Genomic DNA, 24,310 nt, shown 5'->3' on the forward strand with positions numbered 1-24,310 from the left:
AAAAAGCACTGCAAATATCATATCACATTCCACGCCCACCCATCTCAGATCGGAGGCATCAAGCCGTTTCGCGAATGAGCTCATCAAGGTAAAGAAGCAGGTGTTGAATTTTGGATGAAGCAAAAAAGAAAAAAAAAACAAGTGCTTTCCCCACTTGTTGAGTCAAAAATATGGCCCTGCCAACTTTCGGCAGCTTTTTCGAAGAGGCTTTGTGTAATGATGAGCAGGCGGCGACTTTTCAGAACATGGGCGAACACGGTTGGAATTGAGTTCTCATGCTTTATTGATGATTTGTGAGGTGCAGAAGAAATGGAACATTGGGTACGAGGTATTGGCAGTTGTCCGCATAATAAAGTCATAAAAAAATGTTCTTTGCTGTGTTATACACGGCAATTTACGGAAGTTAAAAATGACTGAATTTTTCATAAGTGAGATGCTCTATTCATCAAGCATTATAATATTTCTCCATCCATCGATGATTTGTGCAGTCCAAACTGCATACTTCGATGCTCTTCTTTCCTAGATGTCCTCTCTTCCTCGATGATCATTTGAATTGTATGTCTAGAAGGGTCATTATCTGCCAACTCACGTGAAGTCGGAAAAAGTTGCCTCGACCACTCTTCGATTTGCGTGGAACTTTATCCTATGGGGTGTTTTCATTAATTTGCAGTGTATAATGTTTTGGAATTTTATGTCAAAGGGAAATTTAATGTACCTGCTATACATTTAGAACAAAAATAATAATTCAAATTCAATTCAATTCAGTTTTTATTAAGTAAATAATTATTTCACAATTTGTTTTGAAATTAAACCTAATAGAGATTTTGAGTTCCTTTCAGTAATTTTGGTCCCTGATCACGAATCCGAGGTCCATTTTTCGATATCTCGTGACGGTGGGGCGGTACGACCCCTTTCATTTTTCTGGTTTTTTAACTAAGACACGTTTTTCAGTGATTTGTAGCTCGCAACCGTGAAGAGATAGAAATTTGGTGTCAAAGGGACTTTTGTGTAAAATTAGACGCCCGATTTGATGGCGTACTCAAAATTCCGAAAAAACGGGTTTTCCATCAAAAAAGTAAAAAAAATAGTTTAAAAATCGCTGCCTTTTCCCGTTACTCAACTGTCAAAAATCGTGAGACATCTCATTTTATGGGAAATTTAATGTACTTTTCGAATCTGAAATAACCCAGAAGGTTCATTTTTTCATTTAGAACAAAATTGTCATTTTAAAATTCGTATTTTTCTAACTTTGCAGGGTTACATTGTAGAGTGTAACAATGTTCTACAAAGTTGTAGAGCAGACAAAAACCAAAATTTTGATATATAGACTTAAGGGGTTTGCAAGTATTCTTCGCGAGTTATTAGAATTTTACAAAAAAGTTTTTTGAAAAAGTTATGATTTTGACCATTTTTGACCAGATTTTCGAATTTTCAACCCCTAAAACTCAATCGTGTGCGTTTGAAAGTATTTTTTTCGGAAAGTTCAGCTAATTTTGCATAAGAATGACCCCTTGGACGATTGTTGTGACTCGTGCATTGCGAAAATCAAAATTGAAAATCAAGTTTTATTTATAGAAATCGCCAAAAAAAAACACAAGAGATGGCCAAAACCCCTGCTTTTCCAAGAAGGCTGATGATGAATGAATTTTCAGGCATATATGATGAAGAATCATTTTCAGGTATAAAATGACAAAAAAAAATGTTGGTTCACCTCAAATTTTACTTTTTTCGCTTAACGTCTGAAACCTCTTAGAAATAGCGTGTATTTTAATTTCAGTGTATTTTTTCAGAAATACTAAAATTACTTAAGCCCTACTGCCTCCATATACACAAACATTGCTTATATATGCTTAGGAGAACATGTCTAAAAAGTTCATCGAAATTGGAGAAGGTCGGGTACAACCGAATCCCTATTTGGCATGGAATTGCTTAACATCACTTATCCGACACTGCTGCTTTTTTTTTGTAAAATCGTAAATTTATAAATGGGTAATTCTCCGCCAACTCACACAGCAGTTGCCCCGACCCCTCTTCGATTTGCGTGAAACTTTGTCCTAAGGGGTAACTTTTGTCCCTGATCACAAATCCGAGGTCCGTTTTTTGATATCTCGTGACGGAGGGGCGGTACGACCCCTTCCATTTTTGAACATGCGAAAAATGAGGTGTTTTTCAATAATTTGCAGCCTGAAACGGTGATGAGATAGAAATTTGATGTCAAAGGGACTTTTATGTAAAATTAGACGCCCGATTATTGGTATACCCAGAATTCCGAAAAAACGTATTTTTCATCGAAAAACACACTAAAAAAGTTTTAAAAACTCTGCCATTTTCCGTTACTCGACTGATTTTTTTTTTTGAAATATGTAATTTTATGGGAAATTTAACGTACTTTTCAATTCTACATTGACCCGGAATGGTCATTTTTTCGTTTAGAACAAAAATTTTAATTTTTTAGAGTGTGACAATGTTCTACAAAGATTTATCAAAATGTTCACTTGCGATTTTTATAAAAGGCGGAAGCCAAGTTTTCGTCAAATGCTGCATTCTGAAAAGCCAATGTAATTTGAAATTATCGAAATTGATAGATACTATACTGGATTTTTGTAAGGTATCTTGCAACATGTAAGGCTATTTCCACTAAAAATTGAACGAAACAAAAAATCGTTGGATCACCTTCAAATTTGAACTTTCAAGCTTAAAATTTAAAAACCTCATAGAAATAGCGTGTATTTTAATTTCAGTGTATTTTTTTCAGAAATATTTAAGTAATTATCGCCCTTCTCCTCCTTGTTAGTTTTTTGTCCTTATCAAATGACTTATATTAGCTTAGTATAACATAACTTTGTAGGCAGTTTCATTGAAATCAAAGAGGGACGGGTACAACCAATTCCCTATTTGGCGTGGAATTTGGAATTGCACATTGACAACCACATTCATTAATCCGACACTGGTGCTTGGTGCGCAGATTTTAAATCATAATGTTTATTTTCGATTTCCGCATTTTGTTTTCAGATATCAGGCAATATCATAAGTTCGCACAAAAAAAACATAAATTTTCTCGTAAGTCAAGTTTTTGTCAATTTTCAAATGCCGATATCTCCAAAGCTAACCGGTTCAGCGGAATCATACATTCGTTTATTTTCTATTTTTTTCTAAAGCTTTATTTCACATGTTAGCTCTGTGTTAAAAAAAAAATCAAATCGTTGTTTCAAAGTTATAGCAAAATATCGTCTTTTGTTTTTGAAAATATATGAAAGAATTTACCTAAATTATAGTTTTATTTGAATAAAATTGAAGTGAGACATCAATGCGTTTACAGTCAATAATACACTCAACCCCCGGTGGTTGGTCACTTTTTCGTTTGATACTTTTTTAGTTTGTACCCCGTTGGTTGGTCAAAGTCAAACTAAAAAGTGACGAACTGTCACTTTTTACACGGCACTCACGCACACTATCAAAAGAAACGATTGGTAGTGTGTGTGCACTCCGTGTAAACGGGGTGTCAAACTAAAAAGTGACCCCGTTCGTTTGACAACATTTGGTGTCAAACCATCGGGGTTTGAGTGTAATATACTTCTTAACAGTATGTTTATTGATAAATTCTGCCTAAATTAAACATGGCCGATCACAAATGCTGACGTTCAACGGTCAAATCCGGCTGGAACTTTCCATTTCGTTGTCCAAAACCCTTAAAACGAACACCAACAAATTTTCACCTGTGCGTACAGAGAGTCACACTTGGAAGCAGCAGCAGCAGTGACATCTTTATTTGTGAATTGGCCTCACCATGGCACTGTAGCCAGTAGTCGTGTCGCTTTGATGAACCGGACAGAGAAAAAAAATTGAATTATTCATGACACGATCCGCAGATCCAAGCGACTCTTTCTCCGAATGGCAGTGCGTCTGGTGTCTGCGTCGATTCAACTGCTATTATTTAATCATCAGCAACGCTTTTACCAAGGATGAACTGTCCTTTTCAAAATTTCGAATCGAAAGTTGAAGTTTCAAACAGAAATCATCTGATTTATTTAACAAAGATCGTTGCAAATTGGTCTTTTGTACCACCTCACTAACCCAATTTCCCTGACCTTCCGGTGTATAGTCGGAACCGCGGGGCCAAAACAATGCCAATCAATTCCGAATCGAATCGAAGTTCAGCCACAAGCACAAGTACTTTCCGTTTGAAAATGGAAAGAGGGTGAGGGAGGGGGCGGTGAACGATTCGTTCAGTTTCGCGCCACTTTTTCTTAGTTCAAGCTTAAACGCAACGCAAAAGGTTGCCGCTCTCGTGCCGTTGTGGACGTGTTACAATTCCAATCATCAATTCGTCGGAAGTGTGGGTAGCTTAAGCTGAGCTTATAGGCACAGCCGAAACTGAGCCATTTCCGTAGACTGTGGGGTAAAAAGGCAAATTGAAGGTTTTTGGTCTAAAAAAAATTGTTAGTTTTTAAAAATGAGAAAATACGAACTCAAAACACCTTAATTGACCCACATTAGCCCTAAAAAATGTAGCTTATAGTTCGGAAGTGCACCGGTATTTGGCTTATGCCAACTTACGGTAAGCGCGGCCTAATCGCTTAACTAGTCGCGACGACGGAAGAAAATGCGGTTTATGGAGCTTTTGTTTGTTTGTAACGGCCGAAACTGGCAGCTGGAAAATGGGGTTTTTGTTCTGGCCGGTGCAAGAACTGGCAGTGGCTTGTGTTAGCGAACGGTTGTTGATCTAGTGCACAGTATTTAGCATATCTGGTCGACGTTGACCAAGACTGTTAGCTCTGGCATGGTTTATGGCGGCGATTTGCGGGATTCCTTGTAGAAGCAGAACACAATTCGTTGTAAAATAAGTTATGGAACAGACGGCTGTGGTTAGAGTTCAGTGACATGGTGTAGGGTTATCTGTGCCGTTTAAGCGGTTTTGGTTCTGCTTCAGTTTATGAGATTGATCAATTACATTTTTAAAAGTTTCATGAATTTTTTTTAACAATTTCAGGGACTAGGTTTACAATTTACTCAAAAATACTTAAAAACAATTGTTAGATGTATCGAGTTTTATTATTTACTATATTTATTATTTCATTAAAAAATATTCAATGAATAATCTTTTCCTGTAAGCAGATCCGTTAACTATATGTTGTCGAATTGGAAAACATCGAAATGTTTCCAATATCTTCAACTTTTTTTACGATTTCGCTGTATTTTTTCCAAAATCGACAACATTTTTGTTCAAAATCTAAAAACATGTTGATGATTTTAGAAACATTTCAATGTTTACAAATTAGCTAACAAGATTTCTATCCGTGTAGTTTGATTTACCATGCTCTGTTAAGGCTAACCTAAAGCTTTAGGATTTTTTAAACAAATAATTAGCATTCCAAAATTCTGTCATTTACAAAAATCATTTATGGTCATTTTTAAAACATCTTCTACAAAATTCAAATACTTTACAGACAATATTGTTTCACAAAAAAATTCAAATTGAAAAAAATAATATTAAATTATTTAATTTTCACAATAGGGAGAAAAACAAACACTTCGAAAAAAAGTTTTTCAATATGCTTATGGCAACGGATATTCTAAGCTTTTTTTATTTTTAATAAGTCCGTTGCAAATATTTTTCAAAGTTTATGTCGCCCTTTCAAAATTCAAAATTGGTCTGAAAAATTAGGAGGCAAAAAAAATTTTTTTCCAAAAAACTCCAAAATTTCCATGGAAATAGAAGTCTAATCAACTGAAAACAATCTAAAATGCATTTTTCTGCATTGATAATCATATTTAGCATGTTTCAGCTTGTTAAAAAATGTTTCGAATTTTTATGAAATTACAATGTACACCACCGCAAAAATTTTATTTTTCGCAGGAAATAAAATTTTCGTCAAAACTTAGATATTTTGGAAACTAATTATGGCAAAACAACTGGACAGGTGTATAATGCATTTTGAAACAATTTTTTTCATTAAAATGTTGTAACCATGGCTCGTATTTTAAAGTTTTATACTTTTTTTTTTGCCCATAATTATTGTGCAATTCTTTTACCCATAATTATTGTTTTTCTACTATCATAATAATGCAAATTATCTAAAAATAAACCACAAATATATTTAATCGAATTTTATGTTTATTCCCAATCTTTGATCTGAAATTTCTAAATCTTCTAATGTTTTTTATTAGGCTCAAACTATGCAAACATGTTTTGTATGTCCAAAAGAGCCATTTTTATCATCCTTTCGATCATATAAAAATGGAGTGTCAACGTAAAAAAATCTATACATCTGTATCTGATCAATTTTGTGTTTCCGGCAAAGTTGAAGTTATAAATGAGGATAATTATTCAGGTGATAAAATTGATTTGCGCAAAAATACAATTTTAGATTTTTTGGATTTGTTTTAGATGACCAAAAAAAGATGGCAATCTTTTAAGCTATAATACAGCACAGACAAACAGACGTAAATCTCTTTCAAAATCTATCAATAAAAAATACAAAAGTCAATTAGAAATTTCCGGAAATCACCACGGTGATTCTGAATTAACCACTGCTCATTTAACCCTTTCAGGCCTGAATTTCAAAAAAATAATATTTTTTTAGTTAATGATGGGAAAATGATCCTAAGGACCATACGAATATTATAGGCTACTTTTGAAAATTTTGATTTTTGGGTCATATATGACCCATCAGGCCGGAAAGGGTTAAATGCGTTTGACAGTTGATTTAAATTGTACACAGTGAAAAAACATGGTAATATTTAGGGCTAGTGATTTTTCACGGCTCAAAAATTTAAATTTCGCGGCATGACAATCACAAAACGTTGAATTTCACGGTACTCAAAAATGTGCTTAAAATAAATGCAAAAAATGTTATATTAGTATTTTTGTGTGGAGGCTAGTTACTTTGAGAATTAACAATAGTTCAAGTTAAAAACATATTATCCCCTGACACAAAATATTCAACTCAATTTTTGTATGAGTTCACTTTTGTTCAATTCTACATTTGTTACATCTGGAAGACTTAATAATTTGCTAAAATCTGCATTCTTAATTCACCAAAAGTAGAATTAGGATAATAAGTGAAATTTTGTTTTGTCTGTTTTGGTGGATTTTACCAAAAGGGATTTTGCTTATTTCAAAAAAGTGTTCGGTATTGGGACCATCCATAAACCACGTGGACACTTTAGGGGGTTATGGCAATTGTTCACGATAGGCTCAGGCTCATTTCGCTGTATATTTACATGTGAACATCAGCATTTCGTTAGAGATTTGTTATGATCATAATCTGCAAAATTAGATCTTAATTTACCATTCATTTTTTTATATTCATTTTAACAATCACTCGTCTTGTGGTTTGTTTCAATACAAAAATCAAATGTTCAAACACTGATTAGCAATTTTTCAAGTGATTTTTCGAATTTCGCTGAATTGACTAGATTTCACGGACAAGGGCAAATTTCACGGATTACGTGGCTTCCGTGAAATCACGAAAAATCACTAGCACTGTGTGATTTTACTTCTAAAATGTGTAAATTCACCACTAATTATAAGTTTTGCCATTTTTCAGTTTTAATTGAGGTATTATTACACCTTCCAAATTTAAAAAAGAGGTAATATTACTCCTTCCAAATTTAAACATTTTTTTACTGTGTGCCTTTTGCACCCTATTACACATTTTGTGCAGTGCACGCTTTCACAACTAGATGGCTTTAGTGAGAAGTAATAGATGATTTTTGATACATTTGTTCAATTATTTTAGTTTGTTTGTCTGTGGGAACAGAGTTATGTGAATTCGTTTGAACAAGTTCCAAAATTTAAAATAGCGATCGAAAAAAATAATACATAATTAAATTTTTTGATGTAAAATCCAGCTTGTAATCGAAAAGCAATAAAAAAATGAAAAAGTGCAAGTGTTTTCAAGTTTAAGTCAGTTTTAGGTAAATTTACTCGAGAAATCTATATTTTTCCACTTCTTAAACTGTCACTGTTTTAATTTTTTTTCAAAAACACTCAGGAATTTCCTAAAATTTTGCTTCAAATTAAGGATTTTACCAATATTTGGGTTTTCAGAGTGTAACCAAATATAGTCAAATTTTCAAATGTCGATATCTCATAGCAATTGTTGATGTCAAAAAAAACTAAACAATCGTGAAAGTTTATGAAGTTTTTTTTTATTTTATTTATTTGTTTACTTAAGATTCAAGCTTAACTTTTCAAAAGGTCCTCAATTAAACACTTACACACCAATCGAAAGGTCACGTTAGGAACTTTTAAATGATCGATAAAGTATATATTGTGGAATAACTGTACCATCAATTACATCAAAATTCAAGTGGTTGAAAACATAATATTTGACAAATCACTTTAAATTTGATAAAAATTGATTTAGCTATTTCATATTAATAATCAGAATTTCTCACATGTTTGTTAAACAAAGACTTAAAATTATTAAATAAACAACATGTTTTCAGAATTCCCAACAACAAACATTACACAACTTAAACAACCGGTCACATTCGATCACATTCCTCCCAGCGGATGTCCCCCATTCATTTGTCCAATCCGTTCTGACGAATCCCGTTCCGAACCTGATCTCCCGGCCGAGATGGACCGTCGTTCCAGGAAGCACTAAACATTGCACTCAAACAATTTTGCAACGCAATTGATCCCCAAGATCTGCCACGGCGCCATGATCTAATGGGTCACCATCGTCACTCTGGAGAGAAGTCTCGGTCGTCGCCGGCCAGATCTTCGCGACAAGATAAACCTTCTATACACATACGTAAGACGTGGGGGCAAATTGCACCAACAGGTGGTGGCGTGGCCACAGCCTCATCTTGATTTATGGACCAGTTCTGCACTCTTCCTGACGCTTCTACAAATGAGAACAAACGACGGATGTGTGTAATGGGTTGGGGAGTTTTTTTTTATCTTTCTGCTGGACCTCCCGGCAGTCAGGTTCGTCGCTTGGTCAAGTCTCGGAGATTCGTTCTAATTGGTTTGTTTGATCTCGCGCGGATTCCATCACGTGCCCAGGAAGTCGTTGTTCTGCTGTGGTGTAGATTTTTTTTTTTGCAAATTATAACGGGCCTACAAGTGTTATTCGCGATTCGCGATTGGAAGTCCAGCAAATATCAGCGTTTAAATGCTGTTTAACAAGCTTGTCACATGAACTAACGAGTGTCGTTAATAGTTGTTGTTTAACAAAAAATCGGCACTGGTGTCGCCTAAACAAACAAGACGAAACGAAATATGCAAATAAGTTCACTAATTTTGGTGTCGCCACGGCACAAGGTCTTCCACCCGCACTCTGGCGATGTGCGTTGGTCGACGGATTGGTCAATCTATTTGGACGGAATCGATCGACCGTGACTAGGAAGTCAATTGGAAGTGCAAACAAGGATGCAGTTGGTGGAGCTGAGCTTGAATCGTTTGTAATGAGTAGGCTTACAAGTTGCTACTGCAGTTTGTCAACTATTACATCATTATTATCCACCTTTAGCAGGTGCCTTTATTCCCGTCAATTTCCTCTTAATTCTTTCTTGATGAGCACTAAACTGCACACTTTAGTGACAAGATTCCAAGCACCACGCAATCCCGTTTGATCACCTTTACGTCAAAATATATATATAATTTACCATCGAAGAGGCCTCAACCCAGAGAAGAGAAGGTACCTCCGCGTTCACACACACCTTTCGCGTGGGATCTGATCCTCACCACTTAAGCATCATCATCATCACCATCACCACCGCTAGAACGAGTGTTAAAAGCTGTCGTAAATTTAGCGCAGTGTTAAATTTTACTGCTTAAATATTGCACTTCGACACACAACACACATCTTGTCATGTCAGAATTACAGAAAGCTTACGGATTGCACCTTTAAATTTAAATTTAGCGCACGTTGACCCCCCAAAGCGAGCGCACGCGCACGCCACGGTAATCTTCTTTTGAACAAATGTGCCCATAAAATAAAGAGTCTTGAAAGCGAAAGTAACGTTTCGTTCGGTATTTTGTAATCAAAAGTGCAGTTTGGGTGCTACCCAGTTGATTAGTTGAACCATGCTGGGAGGGCATATTGCTTCTGAGGAGTCGATTCCCCTCGGGCGGTGCCAGTTTTGATTTGGTTCGACGAAGCGCCAAAATTTACCAGTCATCTTGATTGAGAAGTGGGAATGATCGATTTAACCCTTAAAGGTTCAAGGCTCTTTTTCGAGTTTTTCTTAAATTTAGGAAGTCAACCCTGTTAAACTTTTTTCTACATAAAAGTGAAACTAAATACTAAATACTAAATACTAAATACTAAATACTAAATACTAAATACTAAATACTAAATACTAAATACTAAATACTAAATACTAAATACTAAATACTAAATACTAAATACTAAATACTAAATACTAAATACTAAATACTAAATACTAAATACTAAATACTAAATACTAAATACTAAATACTAAATACTAAATACTAAATACTAAATACTAAATACTAAATACTAAATACTAAATACTAAATACTAAATACTAAATACTAAATACTAAATACTAAATACTAAATACTAAATACTAAATACTAAATACTAAATACTAAATACTAAATACTAAATACTAAATACTAAATACTAAATACTAAATACTAAATACTAAATACTAAATACTAAATACTAAATACTAAATACTAAATACAAAATACTAAAAAAAAATTTAAGCACCATTTCGGCCGCTGCAAATAAAAATATATAAAAATATAAAACTTAAGAATTACAAGCTATGGTATTAATATTTCAATGAAAAAAAATGTTTTAAAATGCATTTTACACCTGCCCAGTTCACGGTGCTCAAAATACCGTTATTATGAAAAAAAAAATGCAATCCGAGATTTTGGTTTCTATCGATTCCTTACACCATAGAGAGCCTCTGAGTGAAAAATGAAAACATTCGCTGATGTAGTTTTCGAGATACAGCCCTTTTAAGATGTTACATCCGATTTTCAACATGAAAACCAAAACAATCTATACAATTTCAGCACTTTAAAGAATATGCATTTCGAGATAATGATAAATTTTGCTTCATATGACTGTCAAGTATCTCTGGCCAAGTTTCAGAAGGTTTGCTGATGTAGTTCTCGAGATACAGCCATTTTAAAATGTTATGTCCGACTTTCTCTAAGAAAATCAATAAATTCAATACAATTTCAGCATTTCAAAGAATATGCATTTGCCGGGTCCGGTGGCGCAGTGGTTAGCGTGGTAGCCCCTCACCCCAGTATGGACTGGGTATAATCCCAGACGGAACCGGTGGCATTTTTCGAGTAGAGATTTGCCTGATCACGCCTTCTATCGGAAGGGGAAGTAAAACGTCGGTCCATTTGCGTAAAAGAGGCTATGGGTGACTCACCACACATAACCTTCGGACGCCTGGAAATGAGTAGAAACTTGCAACAGAGACCACAAAAGACCCGGGGGTCGTTAAAGTGGATTGCTTTGCTTTGCTTTTGCATTTCGAGATAATGATGAATTTTGCTTCATATGACTGTCAAATATCTCTGGGCAAAGTTTCAGAAGGTTTGCTGATGTAGTTCTCGAGATATAGCCATTTTAAAATGTTATTTTCGACTTTTTCAATGAAAATCTATAAAATCAATACAATTTCAGCACTTTAAAGAATATGCATTTTGAGATAATGATGAATTTTGCTTCATATGACTGTCAAGTATCTCTGGGCAAAGTTTCAGAACGTTTGCTGATGTAGTTTTCGAGATACAGCAATTTTAAAATTCTATTTCCGATTTTTTCTAAGAAAATCTATACAATTTCAGCATTTCAAAGAATATGCATTTCGAGATAATGATTAATTTTGCTTGATATGACTGTCAAGCATCTCTGGGCAAAGTTTCAGAAGGTTTGCTCATGTTTTGCAATTATTAGTTTTCAAAATATCTTTTGAAATGATGAATATTTTCTTCGTAAAGCAATTTTTTCTGCAGTACTATACATTGGAATTTCTCATAAATTCGAAATATTTTTAATCGATCCCAAACATACTGTCAGAATATTGAAAAAATGCCTCGATTTTGAACCTACTTCGAATGTTAGACTTGGTTAAAGTGTTAAGGTATTTTTATTCATCAGAGCTGCAAATTCAATAAATGAGCTGCAGAAATGTCAGATTTTCAACAAAATTAACTTTTTTTTTAAAAAAAAAAGGTCTTATAAACATAGGGATCTCAGAGCTTTAAAAAAACAAGTCTAGATACGAAATTTACAAGTTTATTTCAAAATGAAAAATTTGAACAGACGTTGCCTACAACATAGTTTTATTAAAAAAAAAACTTTTTCGACATAAGTTTGAAGCAAATTAAAATCAAATCAAATTCTATAAATTGCAATCGAAAACCACCCAAATTTAATGATAACAAACACTTCATTGTTCGTCAAGGGTTAAAAATCACCACGACGATATAAACAGATCGAACCCCTGCCTCAAGGAGTGTTGTTTTCGTGGGCTTGTTATGTTATTGGTGCGTTGCATAATTTTCGACTGACCACGACACGTTCAAGCATCTTTCATCCATCAAACCTTCCCAACTTCATTTGTGTGTGTAGTTGGGTTTGGCATTTCACGTCGGCTTGATTAAAAAGAATAAATTTTATTGTAAAATTATTGTTTTGCCTTTTTCTTCGAAGGTGGGCCTTTTAGATCGTCAAAAACGGAGAATTCATGCAGGCGTTTCATGGAGCCCCTTCTTTTATGATTGATAGAAAAATCTTTTTTTGCTACAATATATCTATTAGAGAATGCTTCAGCGAAGGTGCTGTAATAGAAAAATTATAATCGTCGAACGTGACTTGGCTTGTCAATGATCCACCCACACCTGACGAAGATTGCTAACTGACGTTGTTGTTGGATGTTGTATGCCCAAGTAACCGCGAGGCACTAAATAGCGGCATTAAATCAGCATTATATTGGCATTTAATACCAGCAAATAATGCTTCAAAACATTAAATCAGCACTTTTCCCTTGAGAAATATTTCAAGTGGCGCACAGTGATGCCGATTTAATGCCTCACCGAAAGCTCGAACAAAAAAAACTGCTTTATCGACGTCAAGGCTGGGGGAAAAAAAAGGACAGCTAGCTGCTCCACACACTTGGTGGTGGGCCTCCTTTGTTTTTTTTCTCCTGTTGTGTTTCATGTGTGAGTGTGACACTTTGATGTTATTCTTGCATTTTTCTCGTCGATCTCCAGGATGCGCGCCAGCCAACTGATGTATTCTGAAATGAGTGTTTGTTTTGAAAGTTTTAATCGATGTGGTTGATGCATCGAACATCAAGGAAGACTTTCTTTCTGCTGTTTCGAGTTTCTGGTTCATGAGAAAAACCCGTTGTAATTTTGTTGGACGAAAATTATTGACGAGTCACTCAGTAAATTGCGGCCATCCAGTCAAGTACAGTACAATCAATTACGGAAGGCTTGGGGTTAATAGGGACAAGTAATGGCTAACGGCTTACCTAAACTGTTTTTCCGAGGAAGGCTTGGTCCACGGTTGGCAAAATTTCACAAAGTGTATCAGACTTCCGGAAAGCAGCTTTTTGCTTGCGAGAAAAGTCATTCAATTTACCAGAGAACTTTTGATAACGTCCTTTGTGCTATGGGCATATGTTTTGAAAAATTTGGCTTAATTACAGGCTGCAGTTTTCCACAAAAAAAAAACAAAAAAAAAACACTTCAGTCAGCGGGAATTGAACCCAGTTCACGCAAAAATAAAACTGTTGCACACTGGGGAGAATGCGCCTTAGCCCGCACGCTTATTGGAACAGTATAACGGGAGAAGGATAAAAGTCAATAAGAGCGTGACTGGCTGAAATGTTTCCCGTATGGATGGGTTACTTTGTTGATAAACATCAAATGCTTTGAAGCACATTTTCAAGGTCGTAAATGGTGATTTAATGCCAGTTGTAATGCTGCAAAGTTTTGGTACTTTGAGGCATTCGCAAAGCTTATTTACTACTTCAAAGCATTCGAGTGCTGATTTAGTACTGAATAAATACTTCAATTTAGTGCTTGTGGTTACTTGGGTGGTCAGCCCGAGTAGATGAAATCGAGTGGAGCTACTGTTTTGAAGTTGACGGACATCGCCCGTCCGACTTGGGTGCTTAAAGTTTGATTGGATTATGCCTTATTTGTTGGCAGCAATCATATGATAGACCGAAAATTTATTACTTTTGGCGTTTGTGCATTTGAGAATTTGAATGTCAAGCGTCCAATTAGAATCTGTTTTAAAAATAATAAAATTTATTAGCAAAAAGTTATGATGGAACAGAATACAGAGAATGTAATCCGCTTTTCGATACGAACTAGTTTTTATAGTGAAAATCATAACAAATTGAAAGTACTTTGTCAAATTTTCAATATAAAAAAAACTTTCTTTTAAATTTGCTAAAAATTAAAATACAAAACTGAGTACGATTCTCAGCCATTCCTTAGTTTTGACTTGCAATGATTCGTTTGAATACAAAAAAATCTTCAGCCTGTCAAAGTCACCCCTGCTTTCAACAATGTCTTGGTTTACGGTATTCTGAACAAAATCATTTTCATTTACCTATTCAAAGTTATTGGGTTTTAGGAAATAAATTGAAACTTGATATGAATGTTATTTATGTTTATAACCCTCTAAGATCCAATAACATAACGCCTCTTGACGGAATTTGATTTAATTTTAAATCATTTTTGAATATTCAAATAGCATTGGAAAGAAGAATAATTAAATTTTTTGAATATCTTGGGTTTAATTATTTTACTTGTTTCGTATGACTTAGCCAATGTTTTGAAAACATTTTTTTCTGAGGCAACTTTGGCCGTGATTTTAATTGATATACTGTACTTTTCATGTCAAAATTATTATGTTGTAATTTTTGTTTGGTTTAGTATATGCTTTGACACACTTAGTTGCGACTTTAGACTTAAAAGCTAATGGTTTAAGTTTATATAAAAAAAAAACTCAAAAAAATAAATAATAATACTGAAAAATTCAGACAAAAGAGCCAATGAGCAAAATAATATTAATTGTTTATTTAAACAAAAAAATATTTAAGAAAAAAAAAGAATACCAAAAAAAATGTTAAAAGCAGCGTGTTTTCTACAATTTTAGAGCAGGAAAAAAACTTTTTATTAGATTTTTTCGTTTTTTTTTGTTTTAGGATTTAAAAAAAAGGAAACGAACGATACATTGAATCGAAGACAGAAAACATAAAAATACGCAGTTTTGCTTTATTAAAATAATCAATATTTCATATTGCGGCTTGTGTTATTCATTTGAAAACCAAAAACCCAATTTTTGTTAAGTTCTTTTTAGTTATACATAAAACTCATATATAAAATTCTCAATTTTTATTTTCAATTTTAATTTTCAATTATTTCGTTGTAAATTTTTTTAAAAATTTGTTTTATTTAAGATTGATCCTTGCACTGTAATTTGGATTTTGCCCGCACTTTTCTCTCGCACTTTTGACAGCAAAAATTAAAAAATCTAGGCAACCACTCGTTGTTTATTTACATTTCCAGTCGCAGTTTCCACCAAACTGAACTTTCGCACTTCAAAATTGCGAGTGGCAGCTAAAAAAAGCGATGAACCTCGGCTCTCTTTGAACATTTTTGAGGAAATTTTAAATATTCCAAGTCGGTTTGACAAGTCGCAATAGTGCTATCAATAGCAATAATTTAGTGTAAAGTCCAAGTTAGTGAGAATTGCGCAAGATAAGATGCCTTTTAAATAATGTTCAGGCAATTAGAGCTGTTACATTGTTTGGAATATTCATCGATCAGGCCGATTCAAATATTTTTCAAATTGTATGTGTCTTGCTTTTGGCCAGAGTTGAGAGTTTAAAAGTTTTAAATAATTTCCATGGTTTTAAATTTCAATGAAACATTTTAAACTATTGTTTACATATGTGTTAAGAGTTTCTGAAATAGAAAGAGTTGCTAACATAATTTTATTTAAAAATAAATCAAATTTTAGACTTAAATATAACACAAGAACTGTTTAAAAAATAATTCGAAAACATTTTCAATTTTAATTAAGATTTGCAAGAACCACCCCAAACGATCGCGCGCCGCACTTATCATTCATTCGTTCACAACACATCACAAATACCAGCACAAACTAGCGTATGGTACTTTCCTTGATTCTTGATCCGGGAGTCACCACAGTCAACAGTCAGTGCTTTGCCGATCGGTCGTCAGTCGAGATCGCGCACGCGAAGAAGCGTGGAGAATCGGGACGGGTCGCGAACTTGTGTGCGTGATTTAGTTTGTAAGTGTGAGTGTTTGTTTTGGTTTGTTCCACTGTTCCTTCCTTCGTTCGTTTCCTTTCAGGTTTATTTTCTGCATTTTGCTGCTTTGAATTAAGTTGAAAGAATGAGCAATTGTTGAATACTCAAAATATTTCGAAGTATTTTAAAAACAAAACTGGATTTAAAATGTTGTTTATAAATTTGTTGAAGTTAAAAATTGTGTCATTTTAAAATGTTTTTCATAAAATGAATGGCAATGAGTCTCTTTCACCTTCGGCTTTTTGCTGGCTCCACCTTTGATTGACCCCTTGCCGTGATGTGCTGTTTTTAGTTTGGCGGTCATCGTTGTCGCGATTTTTTTTTCCTGCCGGGAAGTGACGATAATTCGAAATAAACTCATCAACAATACGAACAGCAGTAGGGGAGGATCGCACGGCATTGACACGATGCGCCGAGGGTTTTTTTTATGGGCAGATTGTCTGTTCCACGTGTTTATAGGAATTAGCAACAGGTTTATGAGGTGATCCTCGATTCTTGGAATTTATACGATGCTTCTACTTTAGAATGCACATTTGCATAAGCTATAATTGCAACCACAAATTACGTTAGATCTTGTATTGCTGGTAAATTTGAACAGATTTTTTTAATGAAAGTTTGTCAAAACCCTAAAAAAAAAGATGTTGCATAATTGGTTCTTCCATACGAGTTTTCATACAAATTTGGGAGAGCAAAATATTCGAAAATGGTTATTTTTAAAAGATATCTTCTAATCGATTCATAGTTTTCGGTATGTCATTTTTTTGTTATAACTTAATAAAGTACTCAACTAAACTACAGTCCAGACTCAATTATCGGAAGTTTTGGAAAACTCGACATTTTTGAAGTCGATATCAGTAAACGCTTCAGTTTTGTCAAGGTATGATAGATTTAGGCTCCGAAAACTAGAGAGCCTGGAACTTATTAGAGAACGGTCATCTCAAACCAAAAGTACCAATCGAAACACGAGAACTGTCAAACGGAGGTACCAATCGAGCAAAATCCTTTATCTTATGCTCGAATGGTACCTCCATTTGACAGTTCTCGTGCTTCGATTGGTACTTTTGGTTTGAGTTGACCGTTCTCTAATAAGCTCCAGGCTCTCTACCGAAAACACGCTCCAATCGACAGTATTGGATTTTAGCGATTTTCCTGCCCAGAAATAAAATTTAAATTTCGGGTATAAATGCTATGGAAGCATCCTAAGCAACCATGCGCACCCATTTGTATCTGGGTTGGTAACAAAAAAGGGGTAATTCAAAAATGTTAAATCTTCAGATAATCGAATCATATTTTTTTCTCGCATTCTTATTTCCAATTTTCGTGCTAAAAATTATATGCTCTAAATTAATTTGGAAATTTTAAACCCCCGATCCCGGAAATTAAAAACTGGGAAATTAAAAAAAAACATTGACTAAAATTGAACTTCAGATAATCGAGACTGGACTGTACTTTTGTTTTCGCTTTAGCTTTAAAAAAGGTTTTTGGCAAATTTAATGCCCCTCTTTTTTATTTGAAGTTTTCATAAACAATAATACCAATATTTGAGCTAAATTCAAGACTGATTAAGGAAAGAGAAAAATTCAAATAATTTGGCCTCTTTGAAATGTTGTTCTTTAATTTAATTGGTGAAAATACAAATATATTTTAAAATTATGATGTTTTGCTGTTATTTGAATTTATAAATAGTATTATACTAACAGGGTGACCACTCAAATCCCATTTTCAAATTTCCGACTTTTTCCCGACTCTTCTAAACTCAAAAAATAGGCATTTCTTATCTAAATTATAATTTCAAACAAAAAAATCTTCATAAAAAAACTTAATATCAGCCATCGAAAAAAATCGAACAAAAAACAAATTAAAAAAATTACAATTTTCGTAAAAAAAGAAACTCAACAACAAACTCCTAAAAAATACTTTGAAAATGGAATCACTCATTATTTCGATTCAGGGTAGAAACATAAACAAATAATAGTCTTTGAAAAATAACTGAAAGCTTAAAAACACTTATAATTTCAATGTTAATGGAAAACGTATAGTTTTTGATACCTTAAAAACAAAAAGTTAAAGATTATTGAATATAACATTTTATTCTTAATTTTATTTTATTTAAAATCAAAGGAGGCTTAAAACATGATTACATAATTTCATAGAATTTTTAAAAATATCTAGGAATTCGCTTATTTTTTTAAGTTTTCTTCTAAATTTTGTAAATTTGTAATTGATTTATCCAGTTATCAGTATTTAAGTGTTTTAATTTTTTCAATGAAAAATTCAGTTTGATAAGATACTTTATGCGAAATGTTCGAAGAGACAAATTCTTTAAACATACATATTCGCAATAATTTTAATCAAAACTACTTTTGTTTTGCTTTTTCAATATATTTACATGTTACAAAACGGAATAAATTTTTTAAATTTTTTCATTCAGAACAAACAACGATTGGATTATATTCGATTTTAAGTTTTCCAAAAACTGAAGACTGAAGTCAAACCTTTGGAAAAAAAATTTGAAATGACTTTATGATTTTTTTCCACAAAAAAATAACCATTGAAAAACTCTTGTTGGAATCTTTTTTCTAATATTCAATTAATATTAATAGAATCATAACTTTACGCTGGCCATAACCGTTAAAATTATGTTCTATTAGTTTTTAATTAACTTTGTTGTTGTTTTTAGTCAAGTTTGTTTGATAAATTGATCTTGTTTTATAAACAAAAATTAGTAAAAATCTGTTGATTGATAAAAAATATTATGAAATTCTGTGTCATATGCATTTAATATTTATTAGGATTTTTAATGTCTTAAATGGCTTTTTCATTCTTAAATAGATTGAAAAAGTGAAAGGAACCCTAAATTGAAAATAAGTTACTTAAGAAAAATGTTGTGAATTTAATTTGAAAACTGTACAAAATATGACAAAATTATTCCAAAGGTAGAAAATAAGTTTGCTTGAAATTACCGACTTTTTGACAAAAAATCAAAAATCCCCGACTTTTTCCCGTTTTTTTGCGGATATTGACGAATTTCGGACTTTTTCCGATTTCCCGATTTCCCGACTTGAGTGGCCACCCTGAGTATTTTATTTGATTATTTAAGAAATTGGAATATTAAAATCATAACTAGCATTACAAAATGACCAAATTGATGAATTTTCCAGATTTAAACCTGAAAAAGCACAAGTCCAGAATGATGAGAATGAGTTGCGAATGTTTTATTTTTTTTCAATCAATATGTACCAAGATTTGAAAATAATATCTTATTTATGAAATTTTGATGCAAAAGATATCACAAAAAGTTAAAAACATGATTATTGATATTCTTCTATCAAATGTTTGGAAAATTAATAACAATTCCTTAGTTTTTTTTCTTCTTAAGATACGTTTTTAAATTTGTTATAAAACTGAAAAAAACGCTAGACAAGTTTTTCCTATACATAACACTTAAGGTTATTTATTGGCGTTAGAAATGATTTCTTCCGCTTTTGAAGAACAAAGTCTGCATATTTTTAGTTTTAGTGCAAGTACATATGAATTCGAACTAAATTGCATAATTATTTCAAAAGTGATGAAAATGCATATTCAACATTTATGCGAAAATTTACTAATAAGCAAACGATTGAAAAATGTATTTTTAATGTATGTTACTATTATTTTACATTGGAAATTCTAGTAATTAATTGCTCAGTAGGAATTCAGATAGAATTTGGACCAAATCCTTGACCTGACAAATATATGAACATTTCCGCTTAATTGCAATGATGTCTCCAGAGATTCTGTCAGCTGCAAACTTTTGCAACTTTGATTTAAAGTTTGGTTTTTATGATTGAAAGTTGTAAAAAAGCTTTAAAAAATAAAATATTGGGTAAAATTTACAAGAACAGAAAACATATTTTCAGTAATACATTGCGATAGTATCTGTTTAAATTTTTTTTTTTGGGTTTAGTTTATGTTGCAATTTTTTCTCATGTTCAGACCGTAACTTGTACTACTCAAATTTATCCAGAAACTTCCCAAATCTCATCCATGTTACAAAAATGGCTTAAATTTCCTTGTCACCGTGACCTTGGCTTTTCTACAATTTCATTGAAAATATTATTCAAATACCTCAAGCCAGTGATTCCCAAACAATTTTTACTCAGGCCTCACCTTCTATAGTTCATTCACCCATTAGAAACTTGTCAAATCTCACTAATGGGGCCCAAGCCCGCTTTGGGAAACACTGCCCTAAACTAACGGATATTTTTGCGTATCCGGATGTCCGTCCGGATATCCGGATATCCGCACATCCGTATATTGATCTTTGTTCAATCTTTTGTAACATAACCTCATTATTTTTTCTTCAGTTAAGGGTCTGTTTCTCAGGACCACACTAAATTATCCCATCTTTATGTTATCCTTTGCTACATTTTTCCATTTTTTTTCCTCTGTTCCTCACAATGACGAAAGTGAGGTCCAAGCAAAGACTTAAAAAAGTTCTCACACATGTGATCCCCGGATTCGTCACCGTCGTCTTAACCCATGCTGGGTCGACTTGTGCCATGTTGCCAAAAAGGCTGCAACATGAAGAAAGCAAGAAGCCGATTGTGTCTCCTTTTCACTCATCGTGCTTTGTTACGCGCTGTACTTGTCCCTTTTTGGTGTAAGCTGCCTGCACCACAACTCGAAGACGATGTTCTAGTTTCCCACATGGTCAGCCAGGCAGACAATTCGTCATTTGTCGTCCGAAAGGCCACCAGCAAGGGTCACCCGAGACGACCTCAGCCGAGTGAGAGGTTCTGTGCTACATTTGATTTTTATTTTTGCGCTTAAATTATGTTTGTGGGAATCGTGTGAGCAAGTTTTGTTAATTTGGCGCGCTTTCTTTCCCCCCCTTTTGCAGACTTGTCGCCCGTCAACTGGACCAAGAAGTCGTCCATCAACTGCTACAACATCGAGGAGGGGCGCGTTATCGAGCGGCCCAAGGGTCGCTACGTCTCGCCGATCCGGATCAAGAACAAGCAGCAGGCCCAGCAACAGCAGCAGCTTCAGCAGCAGTACGGAACGCCGGTTTGTAGGCGGATTCTGCAACGGGACCGCGGGTCCACGGACGGAGGATCGCCGAGTGGGCTCAAGAATTTGAGCAAATCGATCGGGAACATTAGCGCCGTGGCGACGGGCCTCGACGATAAGAGTCCCTCGCTGAGTCACCGATCGGTCGTTTATCGGGAAAAGGAGAAGAAGAATCCGCTCGGGAGTACGCGCCTGTCCTGCTACCAGCCGATCAACTTTGACGAGGGCAAGAGTCAGCTCTACAAGTCGGTCGACGATTTAATCTTTCTCAACGGAGGAACGTCCACAACCGCGACGGCTGAGACGGCGGAAGATTGCGCAAGTGAAGCGAACAAAGCAGTGACCACAACAACAACAGCAGCAACTTGCGGCCAGCTGAACCAAAGTCTTATCACCACTAGTAGAACGACGCTGTCGGAGGGAGTCGCCGAAGAACAACACAACTTATCAGCAGTCACAGCAGAATCGTCAGCAGAGGCAGAACTAGAACCAGAACCAAAGATGATGGTCGGCGATCACGACGAAACGTACGGATTTGCGCAGATGCGGGACGGCAGCACCGGCGGTGGTGGCAACTCGATCGAAGCCATGTACCGCCAAAAGCTGGCCGCCTTCAAGCAGTCGGAAGCCGCCGAGTTCAAAACCCCCGCCAAAAAGAAGGACAACTTTACCAACAAGATCAAAGCCATGTCCGACCGCACCCAGAAGCTCTTCTCGAAAATCTACTCCAACTCGTCGTACAAGACGCACAGCACCAGCGTCGACGCCGCATCATCGCCCTTCCACGCCCCCGGCTCCAAATCGCTCAAAAAGTCCCCCTCCAAAGTGTCCAACAATCGGCGCAGCATGAGCTACGGCGCGTTGCCCGGGCTGGCCGACTTTCAGAAAAACCTCGAAAAACATCATCCAACGGAAGACGATCCGCCGGGAACGACCGGAATACACCGTCCGGACGCGGAAGACTGCGATTCGGGCATTCTAGTGAACGAATCGGGAGCCTCATCGATACTGGAAACCGAAGACACCTTCCTGCCGTCGATCCCATCGAAGGTGGGGCTGGGAGGGGAACACACCGAGTTTAAGCTGGTCACCATCAGGTTGGATGAGCTGGCCGGGCAGGAGGAGGATGCGGACGTTGGACTCGGGATCATCGTCAGTCACATGGGCAATGGCGAGGGAGAAATAAGCAACCGGTACAAGGTGGCGCACGTGCTGCCTGGAGGGTTGGTGTATGCGTGAGTAGTACCTTTTATTTAATCATTTGTTTAGTGGCATCGTCCTTTGTTTTAAGTGAACCAATATCTACTATTTTTGCTAGTCTATTGAAGTTAACTGTTAAGAATTTCAACATAAAATACCTATCTGCACCAATAACCACTAGCACATAAGCGGTTACGAAGAATTCATTTTAATAGGCTTATTCTTTTGAATATTTCCTTCAATGCTTTGTACTTGTTTGATACAAAAGTTTAATATACAAGACATTATTAATAAATTTAATTGAAAATAGAATTGAATCAAAATACCTGTATTTTTAAATATAAGTCATAATGGAGGTGGGCAAAAAAGAGCGTGCCGCTCAAAGAGCCGGTTCACTGAAAAGAGCGAACGAACCATGGCTCACAAAAAAAGAACCACGGTTCTTTTATAAACTTCGGTCTTTTGAAAGAACCGTTTCAAGATGGCATGATTAATGTTATAAATATAATTTATTAAATTTCAAAAAAAAATTGTAGTATTAAATTTGTTTTTGAGCATTGAAAATGCAATTTTGAATATTTCAATGTTTATAAAAATTAATCCCAAAAGTAAATGATTTTCTAAACAAAATGAAAAAAAACTATGCATTGGACAACTGATTGTACATTACAGTATTACTGGAATACAAATTTGAGCATTTCAAATTGCATAATTTTTAAAATATTACCAAAAATCTACTGAATAGTTAAGTGATTTAAAAAAAACCCTTTTTGTCCGATCAAACTTCAGCGTTTATAGATTTTATATTATCGATTAAATCAGAATGTGGAAAAGAGTTCACAGAATATTTTCTCCAAATAAAATATCATCATTAGCTCAATTCTTGCAGTAATAAACGCAATTTTAAAATTAAAAACGTTTTCCAGCATCCTAGATTTGAGTTTGGATGCCATCTAAATACTGGAATGTTTAGGGTCGAGTAAAAATCTTGACAAAGAGATCACCAAGACCTATGGTTTTCAAGGGCATCTTCTCGTTTTCAGTTTTAATTTGTTTTATCAAATAATTTATAAAAGTCCAATGTGAAATAACTTATAAAATCACACGATTTAAAAAAAACCTTTTCATGCAAATTTTGAATAAGAGCGACAGAGCCGTTCAAAAAAGCGGCTCTTTTTAATGAGCGAACGAAAATGAGCGGCTCCTAAAAAGAGCGGGTTTGCCCACCTCTATCTAAGTCATAATTTCAAAAACCTGAAAATATTTTTTCAAAAGGTTGAGAAAATTTCACACGAGCTTCACTGTTTGACATCAAAAATCGGATAGTTTCCAAGATATCATCAACAATGTCAAAGAAAAACAAGAAAATTGTAGAGAATTTTCTCAACTTTTCAAATACAGTCCAGACTCGATTATCCGAAGTTTCAATTATCCGAAGTTCGATTATCCGAAGGTTTGTATGGGAATTTGGATAATCGAATCACGAACAATTTTTTTTTCTTTTTCTTGTTTTAAACATCAAAGTTGAGTTCTGCAACCCCATTTTAGTCAAATTTGAATAGTTGATTGCCTATTAAATAATAGAATGCATTTTTTCAATATTTCAACACCGCCAATCACTTTAACGTAGTTTAGGGGTCATACTTAAGCTCAACAATAAAAAATTAGGCAGCGAAAAAAAATTGTTTTCGTGATTCGATTATCCGAAGTGACATTTTTCCGAGGACTTCGGATGATCGAGTCTGGA

The 24,310-nt window shown here is 34.6% G+C and overlaps 1 protein-coding gene across 1 annotated transcript in view; it reads left to right on the top strand.

Annotated features, from left to right (window-relative positions):
* The window catches only part of LOC6033152, a 165,053-nt gene that overhangs the window by 134,337 nt on the left and 6,406 nt on the right, over positions 1-24,310 (top strand). The window contains exon 5 of the mRNA XM_038251428.1: positions 21,194-22,598. Within this exon, the coding sequence (XP_038107356.1) occupies positions 21,194-22,598 (1,405 nt within the window). The remainder of the gene's footprint in view (positions 1-21,193; positions 22,599-24,310) is intronic.

The sequence above is a fragment of the Culex quinquefasciatus genome, chromosome 2, assembly GCF_015732765.1.
Source record: "Culex quinquefasciatus strain JHB chromosome 2, VPISU_Cqui_1.0_pri_paternal, whole genome shotgun sequence".
Taxonomy (NCBI): Eukaryota; Metazoa; Arthropoda; class Insecta; order Diptera; family Culicidae; genus Culex; species Culex quinquefasciatus.